At 38.4% G+C, this 27,367-nt stretch overlaps 1 protein-coding gene and 2 long non-coding RNA genes across 8 annotated transcripts; 2 read left to right on the top strand and 1 right to left on the bottom strand.

Moving 5' to 3' along the window:
- The first annotated feature begins 4,302 nt into the window (after positions 1-4,302).
- Positions 4,303-10,355, top strand: LOC143858565 (uncharacterized). Of its 2 annotated transcripts, XR_013238979.1 has the most exons (3): positions 4,303-4,758; positions 6,635-6,704; positions 7,872-10,355. It is a non-coding gene; the product is annotated as an uncharacterized LOC143858565 (long non-coding RNA). The 2 variants fall into 2 exon arrangements; XR_013238978.1 differs by lacking the exon at positions 7,872-10,355 and having other exon boundaries at positions 6,635-6,906.
- Positions 10,356-15,818: 5,463 nt separating this feature from the next.
- LOC143858378 (2-alkenal reductase (NADP(+)-dependent)-like) lies at positions 15,819-20,923 on the bottom strand. Its single transcript, XM_077369015.1, has 5 exons — positions 20,644-20,923; positions 19,123-19,300; positions 17,605-17,771; positions 17,273-17,355; positions 15,819-16,359 (listed from the first exon to the last, which is right to left on the bottom strand). The coding sequence occupies exons 1-5, from the start codon at positions 20,872-20,874 to the stop codon at positions 15,981-15,983; spliced, it is 1,038 nt and encodes a 345-aa protein (XP_077225130.1). The 5' UTR covers positions 20,875-20,923; the 3' UTR covers positions 15,819-15,980.
- A 1,261-nt stretch (positions 20,924-22,184) lies between these two features.
- LOC143858723 (uncharacterized) lies at positions 22,185-27,082 on the top strand. Of its 5 annotated transcripts, XR_013239017.1 has the most exons (7): positions 22,185-22,543; positions 23,445-23,550; positions 23,630-23,738; positions 24,040-24,120; positions 24,209-24,308; positions 26,678-26,756; positions 26,992-27,082. It is a non-coding gene; the product is annotated as an uncharacterized LOC143858723 (long non-coding RNA). The 5 variants fall into 5 exon arrangements; XR_013239016.1 differs by having other exon boundaries at positions 23,445-23,738; XR_013239013.1 differs by lacking the exon at positions 23,630-23,738 and having other exon boundaries at positions 22,186-22,543; positions 23,445-23,589.
- Positions 27,083-27,367: the final 285 nt, after the last annotated feature.

The raw sequence follows: 27,367 nt of genomic DNA on the forward strand, positions 1-27,367 counted from the left end.
TGGCTAGCCTCGAGCAAGAAGAGAAAGGAGAGGGGGGGCACGAATCCCCATAAAAAGCCCGAAATGAATTAGAAATTGACAAATCATCAGTCAGTTTCACCATCTTCTTTACTTTTTAAACGGTATCCCTTCCTATTTAACATGCCAAATTTTTAACTTTATCATGCATTATTTTGTAAATGACCAGATTACCCCCTCTCGAGAGGGGCAAAACATCAATACCTCTGTTCCTTTGATTCTAACTCAGGGCGCGTTAGATTATCCAGTAGTCATTGAACCTAGTTTTTGGGTTTCTATTTATTTGATTATTTTTACTATATTTTTTGAAACGAAGGCCAGGTGATGCCTTGATGATGATAGTGTATGTTTGAAAATTTTCACTACAATAAAAGGATAGTTTAGTCAGTTTAACCATCACTTTTATTTTCTCGACACAGTTTGTGTTTAAAAAGACTGTAGTGAAAAACTAACGAAGAAATGAGTAAAGAAAATGCAACAGCTGGGCAGTCCTTTTAAACTGGATATGGCTCTTTGTGAGAATCCTAACTTCGATTCTAAAATTGAAAAGTGATGGGCTGCTGCAAAGTTTGAAGGCTGGACATATGTCAGACGTTGAGAGCTATAAAGGCTCTTATAAAGGAATGGGCTGCCGGGGATCGTAGCGAAAAGGAATTCCGAAAGGAAGAACTTCTATTGGAATTGGCAAATTTACAAGGTAGAGAGGCCGACGGACCACTCCCGGAAGCTGAAAAACAGGGGAGGGCGGAGATGATGGTGGAATATGAAGAAATCTTTTGTAGGGAGGAAATAAGTTGGAGGCTGAAGTCACGCGCTCTCTGGTTATCTACGGGAGTATAGACATCCAATTTTGTCAAGGTGGAACTAGTGATAGGTTGTTGCGAAGAAGACTCTCATGATGAGTCACAGAGCACTTGTAGTATTTCTCTCAATCTCTCTCTAGGTTATGAATTAGGATAATTTCGAAAAATAAACTTTACCCATAGGTGAAACCAAAACCCGTCTTTACACGATAACCCGCCTTTCACGGCACGGCCAAAAAGTCCGTTTTCACACGGCCTTTCGACCGAGAAGTTAACTTTAGGGCAAACGATCATGTTTACCCAAAAACACTTTGTAGTCTAGAAACCACCGAAACTTCCCCAAAACCTGTCAAAGAGATGAAAGAACACGCTTTTCGAAGCCAAAAGAGACAGAAAATCACATATTCCAACCCTTGCCGACCTGGCACTGACATACAGACAGATGTCAGCGTCAGCCAAATTCGCAATTCCTGGCCCGAACCCTATAAATAGAGGGGTAAGTGTTAAAATCGGATTTTAATCTTTATAAAAGATTCTTTATGGTTTTTAATCTTTCTTGTTAGTTTTTAACCCCTGGTTTTCTCACTCTTTTGCTTTTTTAGTTCAAAAACCCATTATGAAAATTAGAAAACCCTAGTTTCTTTGCTTTAGAAGAGAGAAAGTAGAGAAATAAACCCCATTGGGTAAACCCCATCAGAAAATCAGTAAACGAATGAGTATTGTATTACATAAAGAAATGAGCATAAAACCCATTGGGTAATGTTTCCCACCATGTGGGTAGATATTATGTACTTTCCCTGCACTTTTGGGCTGAGATACTATCTTCTAAACCCTGACATACATGAGAACACATGAGCATACATGAGAAAGAAATTTCGAATATGATGTAAAACATGTAGATTCTGATATTGATTTGAATACACTGTTATTAGTGTAAAATAATTTCTTATTTCCTGATAAGAAAAGGGATTGACTTATACCCTATTCCCAGTAGTAAGATAAGAAGTATATCCTGATTTTAGCAGTGTGATGACCTTGAATATCTTACATATGAATTGTTTACGCTTTTAATAAAGGATGTATTTATTACCTGAAACCATGTAGTATATATAATGTTACACTGCTAGATATACAGACATGATACTATGATAAGTAAATTGACTTTCTGAGCCCAATTTTGAGCTATAAGGATCACTAATAGTTACGGGTATGAGTGCCATGTTGATAGCTCTATGAGATCTTAATGATATCATGATTAGTTGATAGCTCTGTGTAGCTCTATAATTCTTGATGATCTGATACTACTTAATGAATCTGGTTAGCTTCGTAATATCTTGATGATCTGATATTAGTTCATAGTTCTATGTAGCAATGTAATATCTGAATGATCTGATATTGGTTGATATATATATATATATATATATATATATATGTGTGTGTGTGTGTGTGTGTGTGTGTGTGTGTGTTGTTCTATATATGTGTGCGTTATTCTGTATTAATATGTGATCTAACTATGCTGGTATGGGACATCATAGTTAGCTTATGTATTAATATCAGTTAGTATATGTTGGTATATATATATATATATATGAGCAAAGTTTCTCTAGTCGGCCCCCTAGAGATGGTTTTCTAGTCCTCCCTCTTATAATACCGTTGGATAAATTCCCAAGTAATCTCAGCCATCGAAATGAGTTTTCTTCATTTGGTAAGTCAAAATCGTCATTCCACACTGTGTGTCTCGACGAAGAAGAAAACCCACCGAAGCTCGACGGTGTCTCTCTCTCTCTCTGTGTGTGTGTGTGTGTGTGTGTCTGGACGAAGGAAGAAAACCCACCGAAGCTCGACGGTTTCTCTCTCTCTCTCTCTCTCTCTCTCTCTCTCTCTCTCTGTGTGTGTCTCGACGAGAAAAACCCCATTTTTAGGCTCGACGGTTTCTCTCCCTCTCTCTCTCTCTCTCTGATAAGAAAAGGGATTGACTTATACCCTATTCCCAGTAGTAAGATAAGATGTATATCCTGATTTTAGTAGTGTGATGACCTTGAGTATCTTGCATATGAATTGTTTATGCTTTTAATAAAGGATGTATTTATTACCTGAAACCATGTAGTATATATAATGTTACACTGCTAGATATACAGACATGATACTATGATAAGTAAAATGACTTTCTGAGCCCAATTTTGAGCAATAAGGATCACTAATATTTACGGGCATGAGTGCCAAGTTGATAGCTCTATGAGATCTTAATGATATCATGATTAGTTGATAGCTTTGTGCAGCTCTGTAATTCTTGATGATCTGATATTACTTAATGAATCTGGTTAGCTTCGTAATATCTTAATGATCTGATATTAGTTCATAGTTCTATATATGTAGCAATGTAATATCTGAATGATCTGATATTGGTTGATATATATGTGTGTGTTGTTCTGTATTAATATGTGATCTAACTATGCTGGTATGGGACAACATAGTTAACTTATGTATTAATATCAGTTAGTATATGTTGGTATATATATATATATATATATATATATATATATATATATATATTGCATTTGCATTACACCATTCAACATCCACATGCATAACCCTGATTGGTGGGGTTCCTGATTCCTCCTTCAAGAGTAGCTATACGTTCTGTGCATTCTCACATACTTAGACACACACTACAAGAAAAATAGTTATTACCGACATTAGCTTACCGACGTTATGTAAAAATGTCCCTAATACTATATATGCACCGACGTTCGTAAAATAGAACGACGGTGAGTGTGCCAGTAGCTTATCCCGCGTAAAAAATACACCGTATTTATTTACCGACGTTTTAAAAACGTCACTAAAGGTTTGTGTTCACTAGGGGTGTAAACGAGCCGAGCCGAGCCGAGCTTGGCCAGGCTCGGCTCGGGCTCGGCTCGGGCTCGAACCAGGCTCGGGCTCGGCTCGGTCAGGCTTGGCCAGGCTCGCGAGCCTTATCGAGCTTGGGTTATATTAAATTCACACCCCTCATCTTCCCTGGACAACCCTATCTAGTGTAATTTGACTACTCTTTTTACACCACGGGGGGTGGTCCAAGTAACAAATGGGGTTCCAAAAACAAGTGACATATTTTGCCTCCCCCTTTCACCCCCTGGACAACCCTTTTAGTGTATATATTAACCTATAATATATATATATTTAAATATATTAAATTCTTAACGAGCCGAGCCGAGCCGAGCCGAGCCTGGCCTAACTCGGGCTCGGCTCGTTAAGCTTAACGAGCCTGGCCAGCCGGCTCGGCTCGGCTCGTTAAGGATTCGAGCCGAGCTTTTTTTGAGCCGAGCTCGAGCGAGCTTCCGAGCCCGAGCCAAAATTGACACCCTCAGTGTTCACAGACGTTTGCAATGTAAAACGTCGGTAACTAATTGTGTAATTGCGTTGGTATTAAGCGACAATCATGAGCCTCGCTGCATATAAGAACCACCGGCAATTTTTGAACATCGGTGAATAGAAAAAAGACTAAATTGTGCGACCTACGTTTCTCGACCCGCGCTTTCTAAAATTTTCCTAGAGAAAACCCATTTTTCTCTCTTTTTAGGGTTTCAAAGTTTGGGAGAAGAGAAGAAGGCTCGGCCAACACCCCATCTCGACATCAGGCCTCCATCAAATCCCACCACCCCCACCATCGAAATCCACGGCCACCACCACCCTCTCTTTCCCTTCTCCTCATCTCAGCTCTCCATCTTTCTTTGATCTGTGGAAAAGGAGGGCCCAATTAGGGTTTCGATGAAAAGAAGGAAACAGGGTTTGGGAAATTTCAGAAAGTGCCAGAAGAGAAGAAGAGAGGAGGAGGAGCATTTAGGGTCTTTGGAGAGGAGAGTGATTAGGTTTTAAAAGGAATAGAAGAGGAAGAAGTTGGTTGCAAAAAAGAAGATCAGATTTCTTTCTCTACCATAAGGTATTGTTCTCCACCATTCTATCATCTCCATTTTTACTAATTTGACCTTAATTTTTTCTTTTTTATTCATGCCCGAAATCTATATTTCCATCTCATTTTTCAACTAATGAAATCTATATTTTCATCTCATTAATTTGAAATGTGACAAGTTCCAATGTGTAAACTAAGAAGAAGGGGCTCTTGATTGAAGATATTCTTCCCGAATTAAGTCAAGTCTGTACCCTCAATTGAAATGGATAGGTTATGGGAGAACCAACCTCCTATTGGAGATTTAGATATATTGTGAAAAACCACCCAGCTTCAACATCCCTGTGCTGCCTTGATTACAAGACTTGTATTTCACGCAAAATTTGTTGGCTCTATCCAATTTCATGCACTGCAAGTCCCACAAGCCAAAGTTCAGCTGATGCCCTCAATACCCGAATTCTTTGGATGTATCCTGTAGTCACTTTGGCTCAATTTCATAGGTGGAAACTATGCTCTCAGCTGAGAGTAATATTAGTACACAAATTTAGAAACCAGAGTCCACTAGCCTGAACAAGAGAGGATTAAATCTCTTCAAATCTAATTCAAAAGTCTCACAACAGATAGGTCCAATCACAAAGAGAAATTGTTTTCAAAGAAGCCATCCGTGACAATTGTAGCTTGTCTGTCTAATTGTTCTCAATGCAACCAACAACATAGGAAGCTTAATACACATAGTGACAGTTCTTCTCATATAGCAACAATCATGGATTCCTTTTTTAAATGTGATTATTACATGAGTTCCCAGCTTCAGGAAATCAAAGTCAAACAAGCCAAAGTAGTGTTGTTTGATACATTTGATTTAATGCCTTGGGTTTCAAAGAGAATTCCACATGGAAATTCTTTTATAACACCTCTCTAGATCAAAGAGTATCATTATATTACTTTGGCATATTTTGTTTTATTTTGCACAAGGCAGTTGGTGGAGTTTTTTGTGTCTTTCAATTATCCCCCCCTAATATTTAGTATTCATTCAATAGGATGTAGCTCATCGAGTCATGTCATTCATGAAACGACTCAAGTGTGCAATTTGTATTCTCCCAAATACAATTTGGGAGTCTGTTGAGCAGGGAGCTTAATGCCTCATAGGTAGGATGGATAAGCATTTTTATATGCACTAAAAAGTTTCGTTCAAATCTTGATGACCTACATGATTAACTTGACTATAGTTAAGAGTTCTTTGTAACTTAATTTGTGTTCAATTACTTTCTTAGGCGACATATATTTTTGAGTCCAGTAATCACTTTAAGATCCCTATTCTGATTACCTTGGGAATGGAATGGAAAAATGAAAAAAAATTTCATTCCAAAATAGCTTTACAACATAATTTACATTGAACTTACTATTGATCCTGACATGTGCTTTTCTTAGTTGAGATGGTTGTTTAACATTATGCGTTTGAAATTCTTGCTATAAGCAATGGAATATGTTGGTGTGTTCATCATTTTTTTATTACTTCAATTATTTCCTTGCTGTACTGCTTTCATATACTGATCATGAAGGCAAACCTATTCTAAAGTCTTTAGACCTGACTACTCTGACCATTTTTTACCTAAGGACTATTGAATTTATTCACTGTAATTTGTCATTTGGCCATCAATTTTGCATATTTTCCATGAATATAATTTGATAAAAAAATATACCTACCTATAATCTTGTAAAGGTGGGATGTTCCCTTTCATGTTTCTTACATATTGATTTCGTTACTCCAAAACTTATTACTGCAACTAAAATGATAAACAAGTTTAGTGAGTCATTTCCCATAACATGTTACTAAAAAAAAAACATGAGATTGCACTTGTTATAGTATCTTATGTTTGTTTTGTGAGACTTAATTCCATTGTTGTTGCAGGATGAATTAGAAAGAAGAGGTTACAAGGAAACAGGATTGGGGACGAAAGTAGCTGAAGTTGTTAGAACAGGTAATGCTTATGAAATTTGTAATTTTCCGCTTTCCCCACCTCTCTAAAGTTCATATTACTAGGTACTTCAATATAGAGTAGCGATAGAACATCCAATTATTTTACTAAAGTTTGCTAATTTTGCTTGTATATGATTAGCAATTTTCTATTTTAGATTTTCTTGCAGTACAGAAAAAAAAATGATCTTTCATAGGCTTCAAAAGTTTACTGTCTATATTGCCTCTGGTTAGTTAAGGGGAGAAATTATACTGTGTGACACATCCTCTTTTCCTCTCCTTATTATTACCCTGGTCTATGAAATTATAGTGTGGGAAAATCCTCAACTATTTTTATTAGACAGCTACACATCGTACACACAGATTGGATGGACACTGCCCACAACCACCATCACCGTGCGCGCGCTCGCGCACACACACACAACAGATGATGATAAGGTTGGATTCTTTATTTCCACCTAGCAAGATGGCTCCACCCACAACCACCATCACCCCGTGTGCGAACGCACTCTCACCACAAAAATTGAGTTGGTTGGATTTTGTATTTCCACCTAGCAAGATGTGATTTTTCCTATGTCTAGGTAGCTGCCACTATTCACCAAGGTTCTCTATCTTTTTTCTTTGAATGGTCTGTGGTCACTCTTCACGAAAAAAAATTATGTAGGAAAAGAATGAGACATACATATTGGTTTCTAATGAAGGAAAAGAATGAGAAAATATGCAATAACAAACAAACTAACTACTCCTTATGTCATTTTATTTCACCTTAGATTAATCCTACCTTTGAATCAATGATACATGCTAACTCTGAGTTTAGACAGTAAATATTGTTTGTTTAGTACCCATTTGATTAATTCTAGTTTAACTTAAATGACTTTTGTTTGTCGATAATTTCGTTATACAATTCTTGTCAGATCTTGGACAAATTAAACTGTCCCAAGTCCTTCATTTGTTATTCTATGACGCGAATCAAGGAAACTTGGTTTATGTCGATTGATTGCTACAATTAAAAGTAACCTAAACAAAACTTGCATGGTTGTCATTTAATTACTATTCATGTAATAGTTCTTGTCAGAGTTGGGTTTTCGTTTTAGGTGTTAATTTTTCCCATTTTATACACTCATATATAACCAATTTGGTTGATTAAAATCTTGTGGGTTTATTTTTTCAGCCATACAAAATCCTTCCGTTCAATTTCAATTTATTTTTTAGAAATCCAGGAGAAAAGCAATGGATAAAAGAAAAGGCAAAAGGCACCCAGGCCTCACTGAATTCTTCACATGTATGGGAGACGCCGTAGGAGCACCAATCGCTCGGCCATCCTACCTCGGCAGTTTCTTGGGATTGGCTGGGTACTACAGGAGGTTTTTGGAGGACTTCTCTTACCTTGTTGACTAGAAAGGAGGTAAAAATTGTTTGGTCAGAAGAGTGTGAACGTAGCTTTCAAGAGTTGAAGCGTCGCCTTGTGACGGCTCCCGTCTTGACATTACCGACTAGTGGGGATGGATTCACCATTTACAGCAATGCTTCGAAGAAGGGGTTAGGCTGTGTATTGATCCAGAATGGGAAAGTTGTAGCTTATGCTTCGCGGCAGTTAAAACCCTATGAAGAGAACTACTCCACCCATGACCTTGAGCTAGCAGCTATTGTCTTTGCGCTAAAGATCTAGAGACATTACCTGTATGGAGAACCTTGTGAAATTTATACAGATCACAAGAGCTTGAAGTACTTGTTTACTCAGAACAAGTACTTAATATGAGACAAAGAAGGTGGCTGGAATTAATGGAAGATTATGATCTATCTATCCATTACCACCCTGGGAAAGCCAATGTTGTGGCAGATGCTTTGAGTAGAAAGACGCTAGCGATGTGTCAGCTTCCCTTACAGCCCAAAGCCGAATAGTGCAAGATTTTGCTAGATTGTCTATAGAAAAACATCGACAGGGAGAAGGTATTTTACTGGCCAACTTACAGGTAAGGCCGACCTTGCTTGAAAGGATCAAGATAGCTCAGTTAGAGGATCCTCAGTTGTAGAAAATAAGGGCTGAAGCGGGATCGGATTCATTTGATAGATTTAGTATCCACGAGGATGGCTCGTTGAAATTTGACAACAGATTATCTGTCCCCAACAATCCTAATCTGAAGCGAGAAATTATGGAAGAAGCCCATTGCACAGCCTACACACTGTACACCCTGGAAGTACGAAAATGTACAAGGATTTGAAGTGCAACTTTTGGTGGAATAACATGAAGCGAAAAATTGCGCATTTTGTGGCTCAATGTTTGACTTGTCAACAAGTAAAGGCTGAACATCAAAGGCCAGCTGGGACATTGAGGCCTCTCCCTATATCCGAGTGGAAATAGGAGCATATTACCATGGACTTAGTCTCGGGTTTGCCTCCCACTTGCAGAGGAAATGACATTGTTTGGGTGATTGTGGATAGACTCACTAAATCTGCGCACTTCCTACCCATAAAGAGAGGGATATCAATGGAAGATCTAGCGAAATTATACAATAAAGAGATAGTGAGGTTGCATGGAGTGCCAGTGACTATAGTGTCTGACCGGGACACGCATTTTGTGTCGCAATTTTGGACAAGTTTGCACAAGGCAATGGGAACCTCGTTAAATTTCTCAACGGCTTATCATCCTCAGAGAGATGGTCAATCGGAGTGAACTATCCAGATATTAGAGGATATGTTTAGGGCATGTGCTATTGACTTCAAGCAATCTTGGGATTATCACCTACTCTTGGTGGAGTTCGCCTATAATAATAGTTATCAGGCGAGCATTCAGATAGCTCCTTTCGAGGCACTTTGCTGGGATGATGTTGGAGAAAGAAGAATTCTGGGTCCTGAGCTTGTGCAGCAGACAGTTGATAAGGTACATTTTATTAGAGATCGTCTTCGAACAGCTCAAAGCCGACAAAAGAGTTAAGCGGATGTTAGGAGGAGAGAGTTGGAATTTAAAGTTGGTGACCATGTCTTTTTTAAGGTTTCCCCCACCAAGGGTGTTAGGAGATTTGGGATTCGTGGCAAACTTAGTCCTCGGTATGTCGGACCTTTTGAGATCCTTGAGAGAGTTGGAGAGGTGGTCTATAGACTAGCCTTACCACCGTCTTTGTCTGGCATTCACAACGTGTTCCACATCTCTATGCTGAGAAAGTATATTCCTGACCCAGGCCATAGGGTGGAGTTAGCTCCCCTTAAGCTCAGGGAAGATTTGTCTTATGAGGCTATACCAATAAAGATAGTGGACAGAAAGGAACAGGTACTTCGGTGTCATACGATTCCGTATGTAAAGGTTCAGTGGGCATGCCACACTGAATGGGAGGCCACTTGGGAGCTCGAAGAGTCGATGAGGAAAAAGTACCCTCAGTTGTTTCCTAACTTAGGTATGTTAGTTTCATTTAAATTTCGAGGACGAAATTTCTTTGAGGGGGGAAGGATGTAATACCCCAATTGTCCAATACACCCCTCTAAGAGATTTGTTACCTCCTTATTGAAATACTATTAGAATGTATGAACCACTATTTATACCTCGGAACCACTACATAGTGGTAAATAGTGGTTCCAAGGTATAAATAGTGGTTCTCACTGTATAATTAGTGGTTCTGAGTGTTTAGACCACTATGTATACACTCATTCTCATTTTTTATAGTGGTTTGGACTGTAATTGTGGTTCTTAGGAATCTTGAAACCACAGTTAGTGCTTGGAAGGATTTAATTGTTGTTCCTTTCATCTAAATATGGTTCTGAGTGTTTAAACCACTGTTTATAAATTCATGATAACTTTGAGACCCAATGAAATACTATCAGAATGTATGAACCAATATTTATACCTCGGAACTACTACATAATGGTATATAGTGGTTCCTAGATATAATTAGTGGTTTTGAGTGTTTAAACTCCTATAAATATAATCATTCTCACTTTTTATAGTGGTTTTGACTGTATAACTTTTTTATTCTCACAATTTATACTCTCGGAACAAGTATTAGGCCTTCTAAACTATGAACCACCATAAGATCTGAGTGATTAGACAACTATTTAAACCATTGTTCATAAATTCATGACAACTCTGACACCCAATGAAATACTATTATAATGTGTAAACCATTATTTATACCTTGGAACCACTATTTATACCTTGAAACAACTATTTATACCTCGGAACCACTGCATAGTGGTAAATAGTGATTCCTAGGTATAATTAATGGTTCTAAGTGTTTAGACCCCTATTTATACACTTATTCTCACTTTTTAAAGTGGTTTTGGCTGCATAACCTTTTTTTCTCACTATTTATACTCTCGGAACCACTATATAGCGGTTCAAACGTCTACATAGTGGTTAGGATGGTATAAATAGATTATTTAAGTGTTTAAATAGTGGTTCTGATATTCTACATAGTGTTGTCAGTGTATTTCCACATTCAGAACCACTATTCATACCATTGGAACCACTACTTAGTGGTTGCAAGGACTAAATACTGATTCCCACATATCAACAGTGGTTCCAAGAACTAAATATTCGTTCTACACATTTAAATAGTGGTTCTGATTGTATATAGACAGGAGTTTCAACCGGGTTTTACTCTAAACAGAAACATAGAAGGCGAGAGAGAGAGAGAGAGAGAGAGAGAGAGAGAGAGAGAAATAGAGATAGAGAGATGATGACAATACACCATTGCATTGTAAAGAGGATGACGATAATAACAAATTCCTAACAAAACCATAACAAATCCCTAACAAATAAAGAGGATGATGACAATACACCATAGCATTGTAAAGAACATGCTAAACCTAAGCAAATGTATGACAATTGACCTACCAATGAACCTTAGGTTTCATAGCCAAATAAAATAAAGAGAGCTAATAAAATCTACATGTTCTGAAGGGGAGTTTCACTGGTATTCAATGGAGTTTTAATGGAGTTTTACAAAAGGCAATGGAGTTTCTGCACTTGGCATGGGGAAGAAGAAGGTAAAAAGGGTGAAAAGGGTTGGTGAAATTCATTGAAATCCGTTTCTTACCTTGGTGGAGGGAAAAGCAAGTAAAGGGCATCTTTGTCTTAAAACATGCCTTGGGATCCGTTTCACCATTTCTCATAATTTAGCCACACAACAATTTTTTCATAATTTCAGTTAAAATTCCCATTTTTTTTTTATCTTTTTCACTGGTCGTCATTGGAGTTTTACAAAAGGCAATAGAGTTTTAGCACTTGGCATGGGGAAGAAGGTAAAAAAGGTGAAGGTAAAAAAGGTGAAAAGGGTTGGTGAAATGCATTGGGATCTGTTTCTTACCTTGGTGGAGGGAAAAGCAAGTAATGGGTATTCTTGTCTTAAAACATGCCTTGGGATCCGTTTCACCCTTTCTCAGAATTTAGCCAACACAGCCCTCTTTTCATAATATTAATTAAAAGTCTCATTTTGTTATCATTTTCCCCAGAAAATAAAGAGCTCACGGCTGATTTTTTTTCTTCTATAGTGCCCTTACCAAAAGGAAGGGGATTTAATTAGGTGGGCCCCAGTATTTATACGTCATTGTATGTTGATGGAATGGGGCAACTATCTCCTCCAACTGATGCTCACGACGAGCACAAATTATTCACCACATATTTATGGGCAGGCCCCAACACTACTTCAAGTTTTAAAACTTGTGTGACCTACAACATAGTCACGGGGATGGGCAATATAAGACAGAACATAATGTTCTTGTTATCAAAATGACCCTGAAAACTTGCACAGCAAAGACTTGTTTAGAGAGTATTAATGTTGGAGTGCCATTACCAAGAGCAACCAAAGTGTTGTTTCAAGAGCAGTAATGTTGGAGTGCCATTATCAAGACCAACCAAAGTGTTTTCAAACACATCAAGTCGGTTTTAATAACCATTTGCATCACGTATCTGTGTATTGTTTTACTGGGTGTAATTAACAAAACCGACCAAAGTGTGTTAATACACTTCTAAGCCCATTTTACGGCTTTTGGGTGAATGGGTCTTTTATTTTACTTTCATGATAAGGGTCAATACCGAAATTAGGGGATGTGGTTTCTAATCTAAGCCCAACCCCATCTAATCCCTTCTCCTTCCTTCCGACGAAACAGGGACTCACAAAAATTGGATCCAGTGAACTAGCGATCAAAACTCGATGGCTTTGGTGAGATGAACTCATTGTTTGTAGGATTTGGTGTTGATGGGGATCTAAGATCAATAAGTAGTGATGCTTTAAGGCGCATAATAGCTTTCCTTAAAGACAAATTTCACCCCCACCAGTAGCGTGCAAAGAGGATCCGCGAATTGCCTCCAAGATACAATGAAGCCTTGTAGGAATATCCTATAAATGTTTGACGATGCTTTGCACAAGCGGAATCAAACCCAAAACGCCCTTTAAGAATTACAAGCCTTACCAAAATTTCCTAAAACTGTTTCTAAAGAAAAAACTGTTTCTGTAGAAAAACAGTATTTAATGCACTGTTTTGTATAAAACTCGACCTTTAAAACAAGAGAGTAGGGGCTTTCATGAGAGAAAAGATTCAGCAATAACTAACTATTAAAAGACAGATTTTCTACTATTTTTAGAGAGCCACAGATGTCTTTTCAATGTGAAAAGCATCCCTTCAAAGTACCCTTTAGAATGTTAAAAGCACCCCTTCAAAGTACCTTTAGATTGGTTTGTGCAATGGCCCTTAGATCGCACCTGTTCGCGATATAACTAATTTGGATCATCCATAAAGTGTCAATTGAGTTTGAAATCATCCATGACTATTGGGAAGCAAAAGGACACGAAGAGGTTCAAATTTGGAAGTGAAAAGATGTGTCCATTTTTCTCCGCACGGCCGCGGTCGCCCGTCGATATGATTCTAGACTTTTTATTTTTTTTCGATCTAAAGAACCGCAGTCGACCGGCCATACTTTTCTGGAAATCAGACCGGCCCTGTTTGAAAATCTGTTTTAATTTCTCTTTTTATTTTGATAAAACACTTTCAAATATTTTGAATTGCCCCAAAACATTTTGAAGATATCTAACACTCTTCACGCTCGGATTTCGCCGGAAAGTGAGGAAATACACTTTATGCTGGGAATGGGACGGCAAACCAGTCGCTGACGATTGAGCCACCGATCTGGACGGACAAGACCGGCGACATACGACCCTCGAGTGACTACAAAAATGGCACCAGCCGAGAGCACCAAGAGGAGTTATATTTATTCCCCCCGTAAAATAGTCGGCCAACCTCTGACGACCTAATTTCGGAGTGAAACCGATGGATACAGTAGTTTCCTATTTCGAATATATTTGGCGTCTCTTAATTCAAGAGGTGTATGTACGTATGTACTTCTTCCTCTCTGTTTTCTTAAAGGCACTATCAATTACTGACCGTGCAATCAACACAGTGCTGGCCAGTAAGGGATGATGTAGGGATGTCGTTATCAAAACTGAGGGGGAGAAATAAACATACAAAAGTTACCAAAATTTTCCACAAAAATTCACAAACTAATTTTAAGTGGTAAGATCTCATCTTCTTTGTTGAAGCCTCTTAACGACAATTTCCACGAAATCCACAGACTACGAACCGAATAGCTAACTTCAAAAATTTTCCTCTGCAAGATCTTCGAACTGAGCGCGTAATCATGCAGAATGCCGCTAAAGAGACCACAAATAACGAGATGGAAGACGATTGCAAACCCTAAGGGGGTTTGTACTTACACCACTAGGGAGTTTGTAACTGTACACCCGTTAAATTTCAGTCCGATGAAGATGGACGAGTGAGATCGAGGGTGGATGGAAAGATCCTAGGGGAATGGAAAAGAAGAGGGAGGAGAGAACTCTTGTGTCTGTAGAATGAGCTCTAAGATCACTTATATAGAGAGAGGAAATTTGGTAATTCCCAAATTACCCTCAAAATCTCCACACTCTCTCAAGGGAAACAAACAGCCCTCCCTCTTCGACTTTATTACAATTGTGCCATCAATCACCAAAATGCCCTCCAGGCTCAATGATAATTACCAACCTGCCAATCCACAGAGTTAGTCAAGTCAACGACACAAAACAAACCATCTAGCAATCCTATCCATGAATGACTTACCTCAAATATTGAAACCTAACAGGTGAGACCTCAGGGACCAATCATTTCCTCAACGTGAGCACCGTGCCAAATCTCCATTTGACCAATACGGCAACATCACAATCCCATCTAGCCTGCCCTAGACCCACACAATAGACACCGAGATGACCTGCTCTAATCCAAAAGAGCCCCCATCCAGCTCAGCATGAACTTGTTCATTTGTCGAGTAAACTAATGCATTGCAAAACCATTTTCCAAAATAATCATATTTAATTATATAAATAGATTTAGAAAACAATTTGCAAAACTACGAATAAAACCGGATAAAAATGCCGCGGCCGATAAAGAGAAACAAGCGCACGCCATAGCCCAGCCATAGAGCAAATATCATGGGATCTTCCCCAACCACAACGCTATTCCGTATCGGTCTAACTGCTTTCCCAGCAATGCACCAGTAGGTCGAAACGATCACAACCATAGGTTAGCATGCCAAATTAGCAAGCATCAAACCTCAACTTCATAGCAAAGTGAAGGGTACTAAAGGTACAAGGGTTACCTACGGAACCGGCTCCTCACACGTGATGCTAGGTAAAAGGGGGGATTAATCATGCACCTGTAGGTAGTGGTCTCAAGCACGTGTTGCACCTAGTGCACACGCCATGGTGTAAATATGGAAAGCACACAGCTCTCCGGAACTAGATATATCGTCATGCGGTTACACCATGCAAGATCAGTCCTCAGCGACCGTAAGGCTCATCTGACTCATCTCAGAAATACCTCATCCTAGCTCTGAAACAGGTCAATCATCCTGAACTCCTATGGAATCAGGGCGGCCAATTGCATCTTCGCACATCCCAGATGTCAAGGCGGTCAATCACCTCCTCACGATAGGCCTCATCCCGAACATCCCAGATGTCTGGGTCGGTCTATGCCATGTGAGAAGCAGACCTTACCTGTTGACGATCATTAATCAATCTCAATGATTAATTAAATACATCTAGTTACTTAACATGCATCTCCACAATAATGCAACAATAAGCAAAAACAAGCTTCTACAGATTAAGCAAAAATAATCACAATTATTATCATGCTTAAAATAGGTAGCATTTACCATATCCAAGTAAAATTGACTAAAATGCCACACCAATGTCTAACATCTTCGATACAAACAATACATAGATCTTCACATCACAAAAACAAAGGATCCGAGCCATCCAAATCACTCGTGTGCAACTACAACAACTTGTTTCCCGACGTTGCTTCCGGTGAAGAGTCCTATTAGAGCTGCCGGTGCTTTTTCGAGTCCCTCGACTGTATCTTCAACATAAAAAATCTTCCCCTCCTTGATGTACTGATGGGTCAACTCCAAGAACTGAGGATACAAGTGGTCGTAATCTATTACAGTGAATCCTTCCATTCGAATGCGCTTTGAAATGAGGCAGAACAAGTTTTGCACACCATAAGGTTTTTCAAGGTTGTATTGAGAAATCATACCACACACCGCAATGCGGCCTTTGATTCTCATGTTCAAGAGAACTGCATCGAGCATTGGGCCACCCACATTCTCAAAGTAGACGTCAATGCCTTCGGGGAAATACCTGAAAGTGGTGACCTTGCACTTCTATCAAACAAGAAAATGGAAGAAACAGTGAAGAGATGGATGTAAACAGCCTTAAAACTGGTGGGTGCAACTTGGGTCGGGTTGGGTTGAGCTTTTACTGAAAATGAATCGGAATCAACCCAAATCCAATCATATTTTATCTATGTTACATGGATTCTACTGAATGGGCGAAGAATCCGTCCCAGACACGTCTCTGATTCCAAAACTTAAGGATTCATGGTGACACTTCTAATCTCTATTAATTTTTTTTCTTCTAAATACTACTATCACCACTTTATAATTACTGCATGTTTTAAGTTTTATCCATCTTGATAGTAAGTTTTTTATTTTCTTATACAAAAGTAAAATATTACAATTACTCAACCTACTAAAAATTTCAATATATTTTTTATTAGGTAGTTTTTTATTTTCTAATGGCCAAGTTTATTTATTAGGTAGTTGCTAGCAATTAACTTTCGCAGAGCCATTTCGCACCAGGCTTTTGCATGTGATGACAGCTGCATATGTTGACGTTTTGGCAGATTTTGTCTAGCTAACTCATTTGATTCATCTGACATGGCTCTCATCACATGCAAAAGCTGGGAGCAAAATGACTTTCCACGAAAGTGGCGAGCAAATCCCTATTTATTATACTTAAAATTTCAGAATTAATTAAATATTTTGGCGACTCCACTAATCTTTGTTTTTGAAGTTTGCTGAATCCGACACTCATGGCCATGTCAGATTCGGACACATGGGATTTTATGTTAAAAGCTCAACCCGAATTCCCAAAAATAGAACCGAGTTGTACCCCTACTTTAAACAAGACAGTTGCTCTTTTCTGTAGTAAAAAAACTTTAATTATTTAAGAAGATGATGTTTAAGAATCTCATATGAAAATAGGTACAGACCTTTTCAAAGCCTCATTCAAGTTAGGCTCTTCTTTATAGTTGAAAGCCTCATCATATCCAAACTTGTTCTTCAATAAATTGACCTGAGTAGGCAATGGAATTAGTGATAAGCAGCAATCTAAATTATCACGAAGACTATGCTTCCTAAAAAAAAATTACAGATCAGACATAGACCAAAAATGGCATATATGTGAAAACAAGAATGTTGATCTTGCAGCTTATCATGAGGTGACACGTATGGTGTTGGTCCCTCTATACAGGCATGTTTGGTTGGATGTAAATGCCTTTCCATGTACAATGAGTTCCCCTATTCTTGCTTCATGGTATGTTACCTTTTCATCGGAGCCAGCACTTCCAATCACATAGCAACCCATGAGCTTAGCAAATTGCCCAACAAGTTGACCAACTGCACCGGATGCCGCTGATACGTAGACATATTCCCCTTTCTTAGGAGAGCAAACCTCATGAAATCCAGCATAAGCTGTGAGACCAGGCATCCCTACAAACAATGTCCTATGGTTAGAACTTCAAGTGCCAGAAAATTTACCAAGATGAAACTAAAAGTGAAAACAGAATACTAATTTACAATCTGGGAAGGATTACAATTACTGTGGAGATGTGGACTGAAAGGGATTCTATGAACTCGATCAATCAGATGTTTTTGCACAACAATTTCAGGAAATTCATTGATTCTTCTTTTCAGGGACTTCAAATACAAATTGCTAGGCAATTTCAAGGCAACTTTCAAGGCAATCTTAAGATAGATTATGTTAATTATTTAAATCCAAAAAGGCCTTTGACTTTTGGTGAACCAAATTTCACCGTTTTACGTTTTGCAAACAGCAACTTGATTGAGCTTTATATGGTTTCATATCTCATACGTTTTCCACTTAATTTTTTGATCGTTGCAAAACGGTCTCTTTTCATAACACTTTTTTAATACACTTTCACTTGAAAACCCTTGAAGAAGAGGTGTTGATATATACACTCTGGTGTATAGAAGACTACTTCACTCTTCTCCATGTTGCATATACACAAACAGAAAGCTCCCTCTTCTCTCTTACTATTGGGATTTTCTTATTAGACTTGTAGTTTACAAGTGTCCCCCCCCCCCCCCCCAATTTCAAACTTTGCAATATTTATTTCAAGTGGGCAGATTTGTTCGGCATAGTTTGTGTCCGCTAGGTCCGACCCATTGCGTGCACACCGTCAAAGACAATAAGTGGTGTTGTATCCTGGAGATGGGTTGCAAGAGGAACCCAATTGCTTACCGTTTTGGTGGGGTGATAATCTATCTTAAGGGTAGCGTTAATCCGTAACACTCATCTCTTTCAATCTCTTTTAATTTAGATACATGCTATATATTGCTTTGTCTTGCTGAGTTGATCCAATTACGGAATTACCCAAAATGTTTTTCGGACAACCTATACAGATCCATGCCGGTATGATACCTAGATAGATCCATGCCGGTACAGTTTGGCTTCAGTACTTTAAAACTTTCCTCTCCATTTTAGTAAATTTTATTTAAATTTCATGAAATGTAAGGATGACACCAGTTAAAAAATAAAGTCCCATGCTTTGGAAATATTACAGGAAATATCTAGAAATCAGATATATGACAAAACAATGTAAAAGCTAATTACTATCTATCACACGGAGACTACAATCAATGCTTCAGGGTTTAACTACTCTATTATGCTTTGATTTTGTTATTATGGTCACCTAACCTAAGTAAATAGCGCCAAATGAGATCTTAATCTCAGCTCCAAATCAAATTCTTTTCTATAGGAAAATAGTTACACAAAAACATAGCTATCTAAATAAGACCAATTAAAAATAGTTCAACTTACCGAGGAGGCCTGTGTAATAAGAAAGTGGCACATCTGTATATTTGATCTTAATTAGCATATCGGTCTCCGATATGAGACTGAACTCTTCCCATCGAGTGAGCCCCCACACCAAGTCCCCTTCCTTGAAGTCCGGATGTCCAGAATCTATAATTTTAGATACACCATAGCCAATTATAGGCTGCATAATAACAAGAAAGTAACAAACCCAAGTTCAGTACCTAGCAGGAGAAAAAAAGGCTCAAAATATTCTAACTTGTCAGTAGTCACAACCCGACCAAGTTGTATTCACACTTGGTTAAGTATTTTATATTGCTTTTTAATTTTAAACAAGAGGTTGATTTTTTGAGTTTTGCGCGCATTCAACTGAGTTCAATGCACTCTATAACGTGTTCTACAAAAACCGAGTTCTATTATCTCTATTCAGTTCTTGTTTGACTCGAGTTGACTCGGTAAGTGCTCTTAAAGACAACAATACCTTAATGGGGCTCAGAAACAGACTAAAACTGTGGAATTTGGATTACATACGCTCAGTTATCATCAATCAAGTCCTCTAACCATTACCGCTCAATGATAGATTCGACCGAGTCAACTAGTTTTACCTAGGCCGAGTTCTCGTTCGAGTCCGAGTTTGAGTTTTGTCCTATGGAGTGTAAGGAAAACTTCTCTGACTCTTCTGACTCGATGAAAATTGATTTTGTCAATCATGCACTCACCCAAGTCAAATCGGTTTTACAAAGGCCGAGTTATCGGAAGAAACTGAGTTTTGAAAAATTGAAGCAAATTACAAAATATTTTAGAGGAATTCTAAAACACATACCCACTACATAATAACTAGGAGTAACTAAGCCCATATAAATCACTAACTTGCGCATGCCAATTTACCCACCGAGAATGAAAAAGAAGCAGAGAAGATGAAGGGTTTTGGGCAATAATGGAGATGAAATAATAAAATGCCTCAAAAAATAAATGGGGGATTTGCTAAGTCATTTCAAGTATGGCATGATGCATGTCAGAGCAGCCACCTCGTGAATGAAGACAAAATCTATTGAAAAGTGAGCCGGTGTGACTGCTGACATGCAACAGGCCATCCGCGAAATTCCCTTTGGGATGGACGCTAGCAAATCCTCTTAAATGGCTACATCCCTAACAAAAGCCTGAACCAAAGCGCTAAGGTTTCTTCTCATTGAATTATCCAAATTTTCCTTGGTTTTTTTTATCTGACAGTCAATACAAATTCTGAGACTACTTTATATGATGTGGGGCAGTATAAACCCGTATTTTTCAAAAAGTATAGAAGGGACCACTCCATGGGATGATCCAAACCGTCCATTTGTTGGGCCACAAAGTAAATAAGATGATCCTAACCGTCCGGTCTATAGAGGGACTGACTTCTATAGATAGGACGGTTAGGATCATCCTGTAGAAATGATTTGGGGGCACAACCTATTTACGCCCAACAAATGGACGGTTTGGATCATCCTATTAAGTGGGCCCGACCGTAAGGGAGAAAAAGAAAATTACCGATCCTGGGGTGAAGGAAGGAATATGGCCAGGTGGATTCCGATTCATCCGACCTCGCAAATAAGGATCGCAAGAGAGGTAGAGGTTCTTTACGAGGACTGATTTTGATCCCTCACCAACCTTCAATCGGATTTTGCTACAACTCAAAATCATGTCTGATTCTTTAGGAAATCCGGTCACAAAATCTCTAAAGATAATCTGTTTGTTGCTCACTTCATCTCCCTCACCCATTTTTCCCTCAGCTAAATCAAAGCTCTTCAATTTTTACTGTCACTGGATTTCTCTCACTCCTTACCTCTAGAGAGATACGGCTATTTATAACATTTTTTTTAATGAATGACGCCATCACTTACGTTAGCAAAAAGTACGCCATCACTTATGTTAGCAAATTGGAAAATGTTAAAAAATGTTGTGGGTTCAAACTAGGGCTGCAACTCGGGTCGGGCGGGTCGGGTTTTGGAGAACCCAACCCTACCCGAGAAATATCTCGGGTCAGGTCGTCGGGTCGGGTTTTTTTTCGGAAAACCCACGATTCCCAAACCTGGTCCTACCCATGATAAATCTCGGGTCGGGTCGGGTTTTTTCACGTTGACCCAATTTTTTAAGAAAAATTCTTGTTTGGCAAGGCAACTCAACTCATAGATGTAGAAATTACACTCACAGTGTACTTGAATCAAACAATGAAGTAATTACACTCACAGAACACTTGAATCAAACAAGGTTGTAACCAAACAATGTTGTAATTACAATCAAACAATACTGAATCAAACACTTGAATCAACTCAACTCATAGAAGCAGAAATTACACTCACATACAATAACAGTGGGTGCGTGGGTTTTCACTTTTAACTAACAATAGAAAACAATGTACATACTATAATTTATGTAACTCGGGTCGGGTCGGGTCGGGCCCCTTCAAACCCGGCTCGACCTGAGATTCATGCGGGCTTTTGAATGCTCAACCCGGCTCGACCCGAAACCCATGAAACCTGAACCCAACCCAGGCTATTTTCAGGTCGGGTCGGGTAAAACCCGGCTCGAGTTGCAGCCCTAGTTCAAACATAACAATGGAGCATTCTTGAGCCACACACCAATAGGGGCGTGCATTATTCGGGTATAACCGAATAACCGAACCAACCTTTGGTTATTTTGGTTCGGCTTTTGGTCAATTCGGTTTCAGTTTTGCATCCTACTCACAATTCGGTTTTATGTTTTTGTCAAAAATTATTTCGGTTAACCGAAAAACCAAATTGTGGCAAGTCCAAAGAACATTTCGGTTTTCGGTGTCGGTTTTCAATTTTGGTTTTCGGTTTCGGTTTAGAAAACCGATTAATTCATTAACAATCCATTACATATAATGTAAGTTATAAACTTACCCAGTTAGCCTCACTGAAATGTCTCAACCGTCCACAAGTCACAACTCACAAGTCACGACACGACACGACTCACCTGACTTGAGTTATATTCACTAAAAGATCTCAACTGTCCACCTCCGTTTTTTTCGTTTTTGGTTTTAAGCTTTCGTTTTTTAGTCAACAAAACCCAAAAGGCCAATAGGCAAAAGAGATGGGCTTTTATACCTTTCCAGGGAGGATTTCGTTGGTGAGAGTCGAGCTCCTTGTCTCCTTACTCTACTCCTCTTAGTCCGCCGCCTCTCCACTCTCTAACTCCGGCGAGCGAACTCTGGGATCCTCCATTAACTACGGCTCCTCCATTGCCATTCATTCCTCCATCTCTCCCTGCAAAACATCTCAAATCAATTGAAATCCAAACCCCTTTTTCATATTAGATCGATTTATTTTGTCTGAAATTTTCTATATGTGAGATTTGGTTGGGTTAATAGAAGAAGAGGAAGGAGACAAGGAGCTCGACTCTCACCAACGAAATCCTCCTTGGAAAGGTATAAAAACCCATCTCTTTTCTCTCATTTTTTTTCACTCGGTTCTATTCTTCTATATAAAAAAAAACCCTCTTTTCTTTTTACTCTATTCTAATACTCCTTGGAAAGGTTTACAAACCGGCAAACCCCTCTCCTCATATTATTATCTTTTTGGCACTCATTAAAGGGCATTTACATGCTCTTCGAAACTTTTTTTTTTACTCTGTTTTAAATTCTAATCCTCCTCGGAAAGGTATAAAAACCCCTCTTTTCTCTGATTTTTTTTACTCTGTTCTAACCCTTCTCAAGCCATCTTTTCTGTGATTATTTTTTACTTAATCCTTGTCGGAAAGCCTTAAAACCCCTCTTTTATGTGATTATATTTTTATTCTGTTCCAATCCTCCTCTGAGGCTCTGAAAGGTATAAAAACCCCTCTTTTTTGTGATTATTTTTGTTTGAAATTTCCGTGCTTTACTGCTTTTTCTTTCTCCTAATTCTGCAATTTTTGGGAGATTCTGATATATGCTCGTTCCCCTCACATCTTTAAGCATCAATTTTTATTGTTTACTTTGTAATTAGTTTTAGGGAAAATTACATTTTCACCCCCTCTAGTTTCTGACACATAAACTTCTACCCCTGTGGTTTCATTGGGTTTTTTTAACTGGACGGACCAGACGGCGAAGTGGAAATGACCAAAATGCCCTTGTCTTCCCCAACTGGAAATTAAGGTTTTCAGACTTGAAAACTAAAAATTAGAGTTTGATTCAAACCCTTGTTTATTTATCAACATAAACCCTCGATTTAAGAGTTTTATTTGTCTTCATTCACACCATTATCATGATTTGCACATAAACCCTAATATTTTAGGGCTATTTTAATTTTTATCAATGTTTTTTTTCTTGAAATGTGGGTTTGATGTAGCCATGGGGTGGGGTTTCATTGCTGTGGTGGAGGTGACAACGGTGGCCGGAGATGGCAACGGCAGCGGTGGCCGAAGGTGGCGGTGGCCGGAGGTGCGACAACGGCGGTGGGAAATGGCGTAACCCTAATCTCTCTGCAAATGAGGGTATTTCTCTCCTAAAAATATTTACCATGGTTAGTTTTAGTCTTTCCGTCAGGTTAAACTGACGGACTGCTGACGGAGGGGGTGTACTTTTCACGTTTTGAAGTCTTAGGGGATGTACTTGTCACGTTTAGAACAACAAGGGTAGAAGTGTATGTGTCAGAAACTAGAGGGGGTGTAAATTTTCCCTTAGTTTTATCTATTGATTTTACTCTCTTTCTTTCCAGTTTATGGCCTTGTGATTCTTTGAAATTATATAATGTGTTTCCTATTCATTATTTTACCCTCTACATTTTCTTCCAACAACACCAATTGTATAATGTGTTTCCTATTCATTTTTAGCAATAGCTCAACCCAACCCAGCCAAAAGCCACACAAAACCCCTACAAAACCCTTATTTCTTGTTACCCCTCTTTTCTAATGTTTCTTGATCTGTTTTTTTCCTTCATGTAGGTGTTGATATATTGTATTCAACAAATAGATTGATATGCTTTTCTTTCTTAGGATTGAGCCATTGAGTGATTGAGATTTGAGGTTTGTAACTTTGTATGGTAACTTATGACTTATCTGTTATTTCATTTTTCTATATTCATTATTAATTTTCTTGATTGTTCGACCATAGATTCATTTACCGCGACCTCCATCCACCACTCAAGGGGCTATTAGTGTTAGCATCATTCTATCTTCTTTAGCTCTTTGCTATTGGCCTATTGGGTACGAAGGTAACACTAAATCACTTATGGCTCATCTCATTGTTAATTCTTGGGATAGTAATATTTGTGTTGGGTATCTTGCTTTTGCTGCATATCTTTTATCTTATTTTCTATTGGGTAGCTTATTTTGTGTTGGGTAATCTGTAATGTATGTCTTATACTCTTATTGTCTTGTTTCTATTATCTCTGATTCGCCGTAGATGTCGCAAGAAGGAGAAGCTCCTAATATTATTTCTAGCGAACAATCTTCAAACCTCACAGACTCAAACCAAATGGTTGGAAACTCATGGAAGAGAAAGACTCTGAAGTCATGGTCAGATGTATGGGATCATTTTACAAAATTTGTTAATTAGATGGGTGAACATAAGGCTACTTGTATGTATTGTAAGAAGGAGTTTTGTTGTGATCCAAAGAAAAATTGAACTACCTCGCTTAGGAATCACATCACCTCATGCAAAAAGTTCCCTGCCAATATGAACACAATGCAGACACAATTGAATTACCAACCAATCAAGGGTCAAGAGGGGATGATAGTGGCACCCTTTCTGTTTGGAAGTTTGACCAAGAGCCCATTAGAAATGCCTTAACCCGTATGATTATTGTGGATGAGCTTTCATTTAAGTCTATGGAGAACGAAGGGTTTCAACATTTGATTTCAGTTGCATATCATCGGTTTCATATTCCATCACGTTCGACGGTTGTGAGGGGTTGCTTCTAATTCTTCTTAAAAGAGACGTCGAAGTTGAAGAAGTTTTTTAAACAATCAAGTCAAAGGGTTTATCTCACTACAGACACATGGTCCTCTCTGCAAAGAATTAACTACATGTGTCTCACGGCTCATTATATTGACAATAATTGAAAATTGCACAAAAAAATACTAAACTTTTGTCCAATTTCTAGTCATAAAGGTGAGCCTCTTGGTAAGGCCATTGAGAGGTGTCTTCTTGATTGGGGGATTGATAGAGTGTTCACTGTTACTATAGACAATGCTAGTTCAAACGATGTTGCGATTGGATACTTGAGGAGAAGAATTATTACTGGGAGTCTAGCATTTTACAAGGAAAATACCTTCATGTGAGGTGTGTAGCACACATAATTAATCTAGTTGTGTGTGATGGATTAAAAGAAGTGAAAATTATAGTTGATCACGTGCGGGCGGTGGTCAGATATGTGAGGAGTTCTCCAGCTAGGTTGAAGCTCTTCAAATAATGTATTGAGAACAAGAGGATTCAAAACAAGAGTTTGTTGTGCCTAAATGTATCTACTAGATGGAACTCGACATACTTGATGTTAAGGGAAGCTGAAAAATTTGAAAAAGCATTTGATAGGTTTGACATTGAAGATCACTTTTCAGTAGTGAACTTGATTCAGGTGATTTGGATGGGATTAGGAAGCCCGATCATGGAGATTGGGCAAAAGTTTGGAGGATGGCGGCATTGCTTCAAAACTTCTATGAGCTCACCATGCGGGTTTCAGGATCATTGAATGTTACATCCAATACTCTATTTCCTGAAATTGTTGAGGTTGAATGCCTTTTACAAGAGTGGCTTGAGAGTGAAGGCTTTAACTTGGTAATGATGGCGAGGAGAATGAAAGAGAAGTATGACAAGTATTGGGGTGATATTGAGAAGATAAATAAATTAATTTATATCGCGGTTGTTCTTGACCCTCGACACAAAATGGATTTTGTGAAGTTCGCTCTTATCGATATGTATGGGGAGGTAAAAGGCAACGAGTTGGGGGAAAGAGTGTTCAATGCCACAGTTGAATTGTTTAAGGAGTTAAACAATAAGAACACATACAAAACACCTCAGGACAATGATGTTCACTTGGGGCTATCAACTTCAAGAGAGCAGTCTCAACACTCATAAATTCAAGAACCTAGACAACATGTGAGGAAGATGATACAGGAAAAGTTTAAGAAGCACAAGATTGAATCGGGGATATTAAAATGGAACTGGATAGATATTTAAGTGAAGACACCGAAGAATGTCCCAATGAATTTGATATTTTAAGGTGGTGGAAACATAACAGTGCTAGATTTCCTGTCTTATCAGAAATGGTACAGTTTGTGTTGGCGGTTCTCATCTCCACCATTACTTCGAAGTCTGCGTTTAGCACAGGAGACGTGTTTTTGATGCTTTTAGGAGTTTTTTTACTCTTAAGATAGCACAAGCTCTTATATGTGCTCAAGATTGGCTTCGATCATCTTCAATGCCGGTTAATGTCGAAGGAGCGCTGGAGGATCTTGAAAATGTTGAAAATGACAATATTTGTATTTATTTTAGTTTTAATTTTTTTAGTGTGTTGCTATATACTGATTTTGACTTGGAACTTGATGTTTCTTAAACTAAAGCCATTTGTATTCTTATTTTTAGAATTTTCAAATGTTGGGGATATGTCTTCAACTATTGAGCTTTGAACTTCAAAGCATGGAAGAGTGGAAGACGGTTTCAGGTTTGTAATTCTGGTCCTTGTGGAGTTCTCTTCATATCTTGTGATTCTTTCTTTGCTTTGTATGATTTCTTTACTTGTTCTTTTGTGAATCAAACTCGATTTCTAGTACTTTCTTTACTTGCTTTGTATAATTCTTCAAAGTAGTTGTATATGAGGTTTCTATGGTTTCATTTCATATATTCGTAGTTCTAAATTTTCATGTCATATATTCGTCTTTCTATGTCTTGTTTGGCAGTTGGCAATTGGCACCACTGATGTATAGTTGTTGAAATTTTGGCTGGAAAAATCGAAAGCAAGGGGACAGTGCTAGGGGGCAGTGCCTATGCTTGCAAGGGGGCAGTGCCTATGCTTGCATGAATAGAAAATTGGAAATACCATTCATGCAAGGCCTTATCAGACTCTTTTTGGGTATTGAATTTTGGTTTGAAAACTTTTTCTAAAACCCCTCGTGAAGCACCAAATATATGTTGTTCTGGTGTATTTTTTTTTTTTTTTTGGTTTCTGAGAATTCGTTGATCTTGCTCTAATTTTTCCCACTTGGTGTTTGATTAAATACTTATGGAAGCACATTGAGTTCATGTAGAAACAGTGAACTTGAGTTTTCCCTACAT

Source organism: Tasmannia lanceolata, unplaced genomic scaffold (assembly GCF_043159265.1).
Source record: "Tasmannia lanceolata isolate RefF3 unplaced genomic scaffold, GAP_Taslan_0.1 ptg000026l, whole genome shotgun sequence".
Taxonomy (NCBI): domain Eukaryota; kingdom Viridiplantae; phylum Streptophyta; class Magnoliopsida; order Canellales; family Winteraceae; genus Tasmannia; species Tasmannia lanceolata.

Coding starts and splice junctions, on each gene's coding strand:
- LOC143858378 (XM_077369015.1), bottom strand. CDS start 20,874: ATGGGTGAGGGAGATGAAGTGAGCAACAAACAGATTATCTTTAGAGAT. Junction 19,301..20,643: donor CTTCCTTCACCCCAGGATCG/GTAATTTTCTTT, acceptor GTTATTATGCAG/CCTATAATTGGCTATGGTGT. Junction 16,360..17,272: donor TTGAATGAGGCTTTGAAAAG/GTCTGTACCTAT, acceptor CACCACTTTCAG/GTATTTCCCCGAAGGCATTG.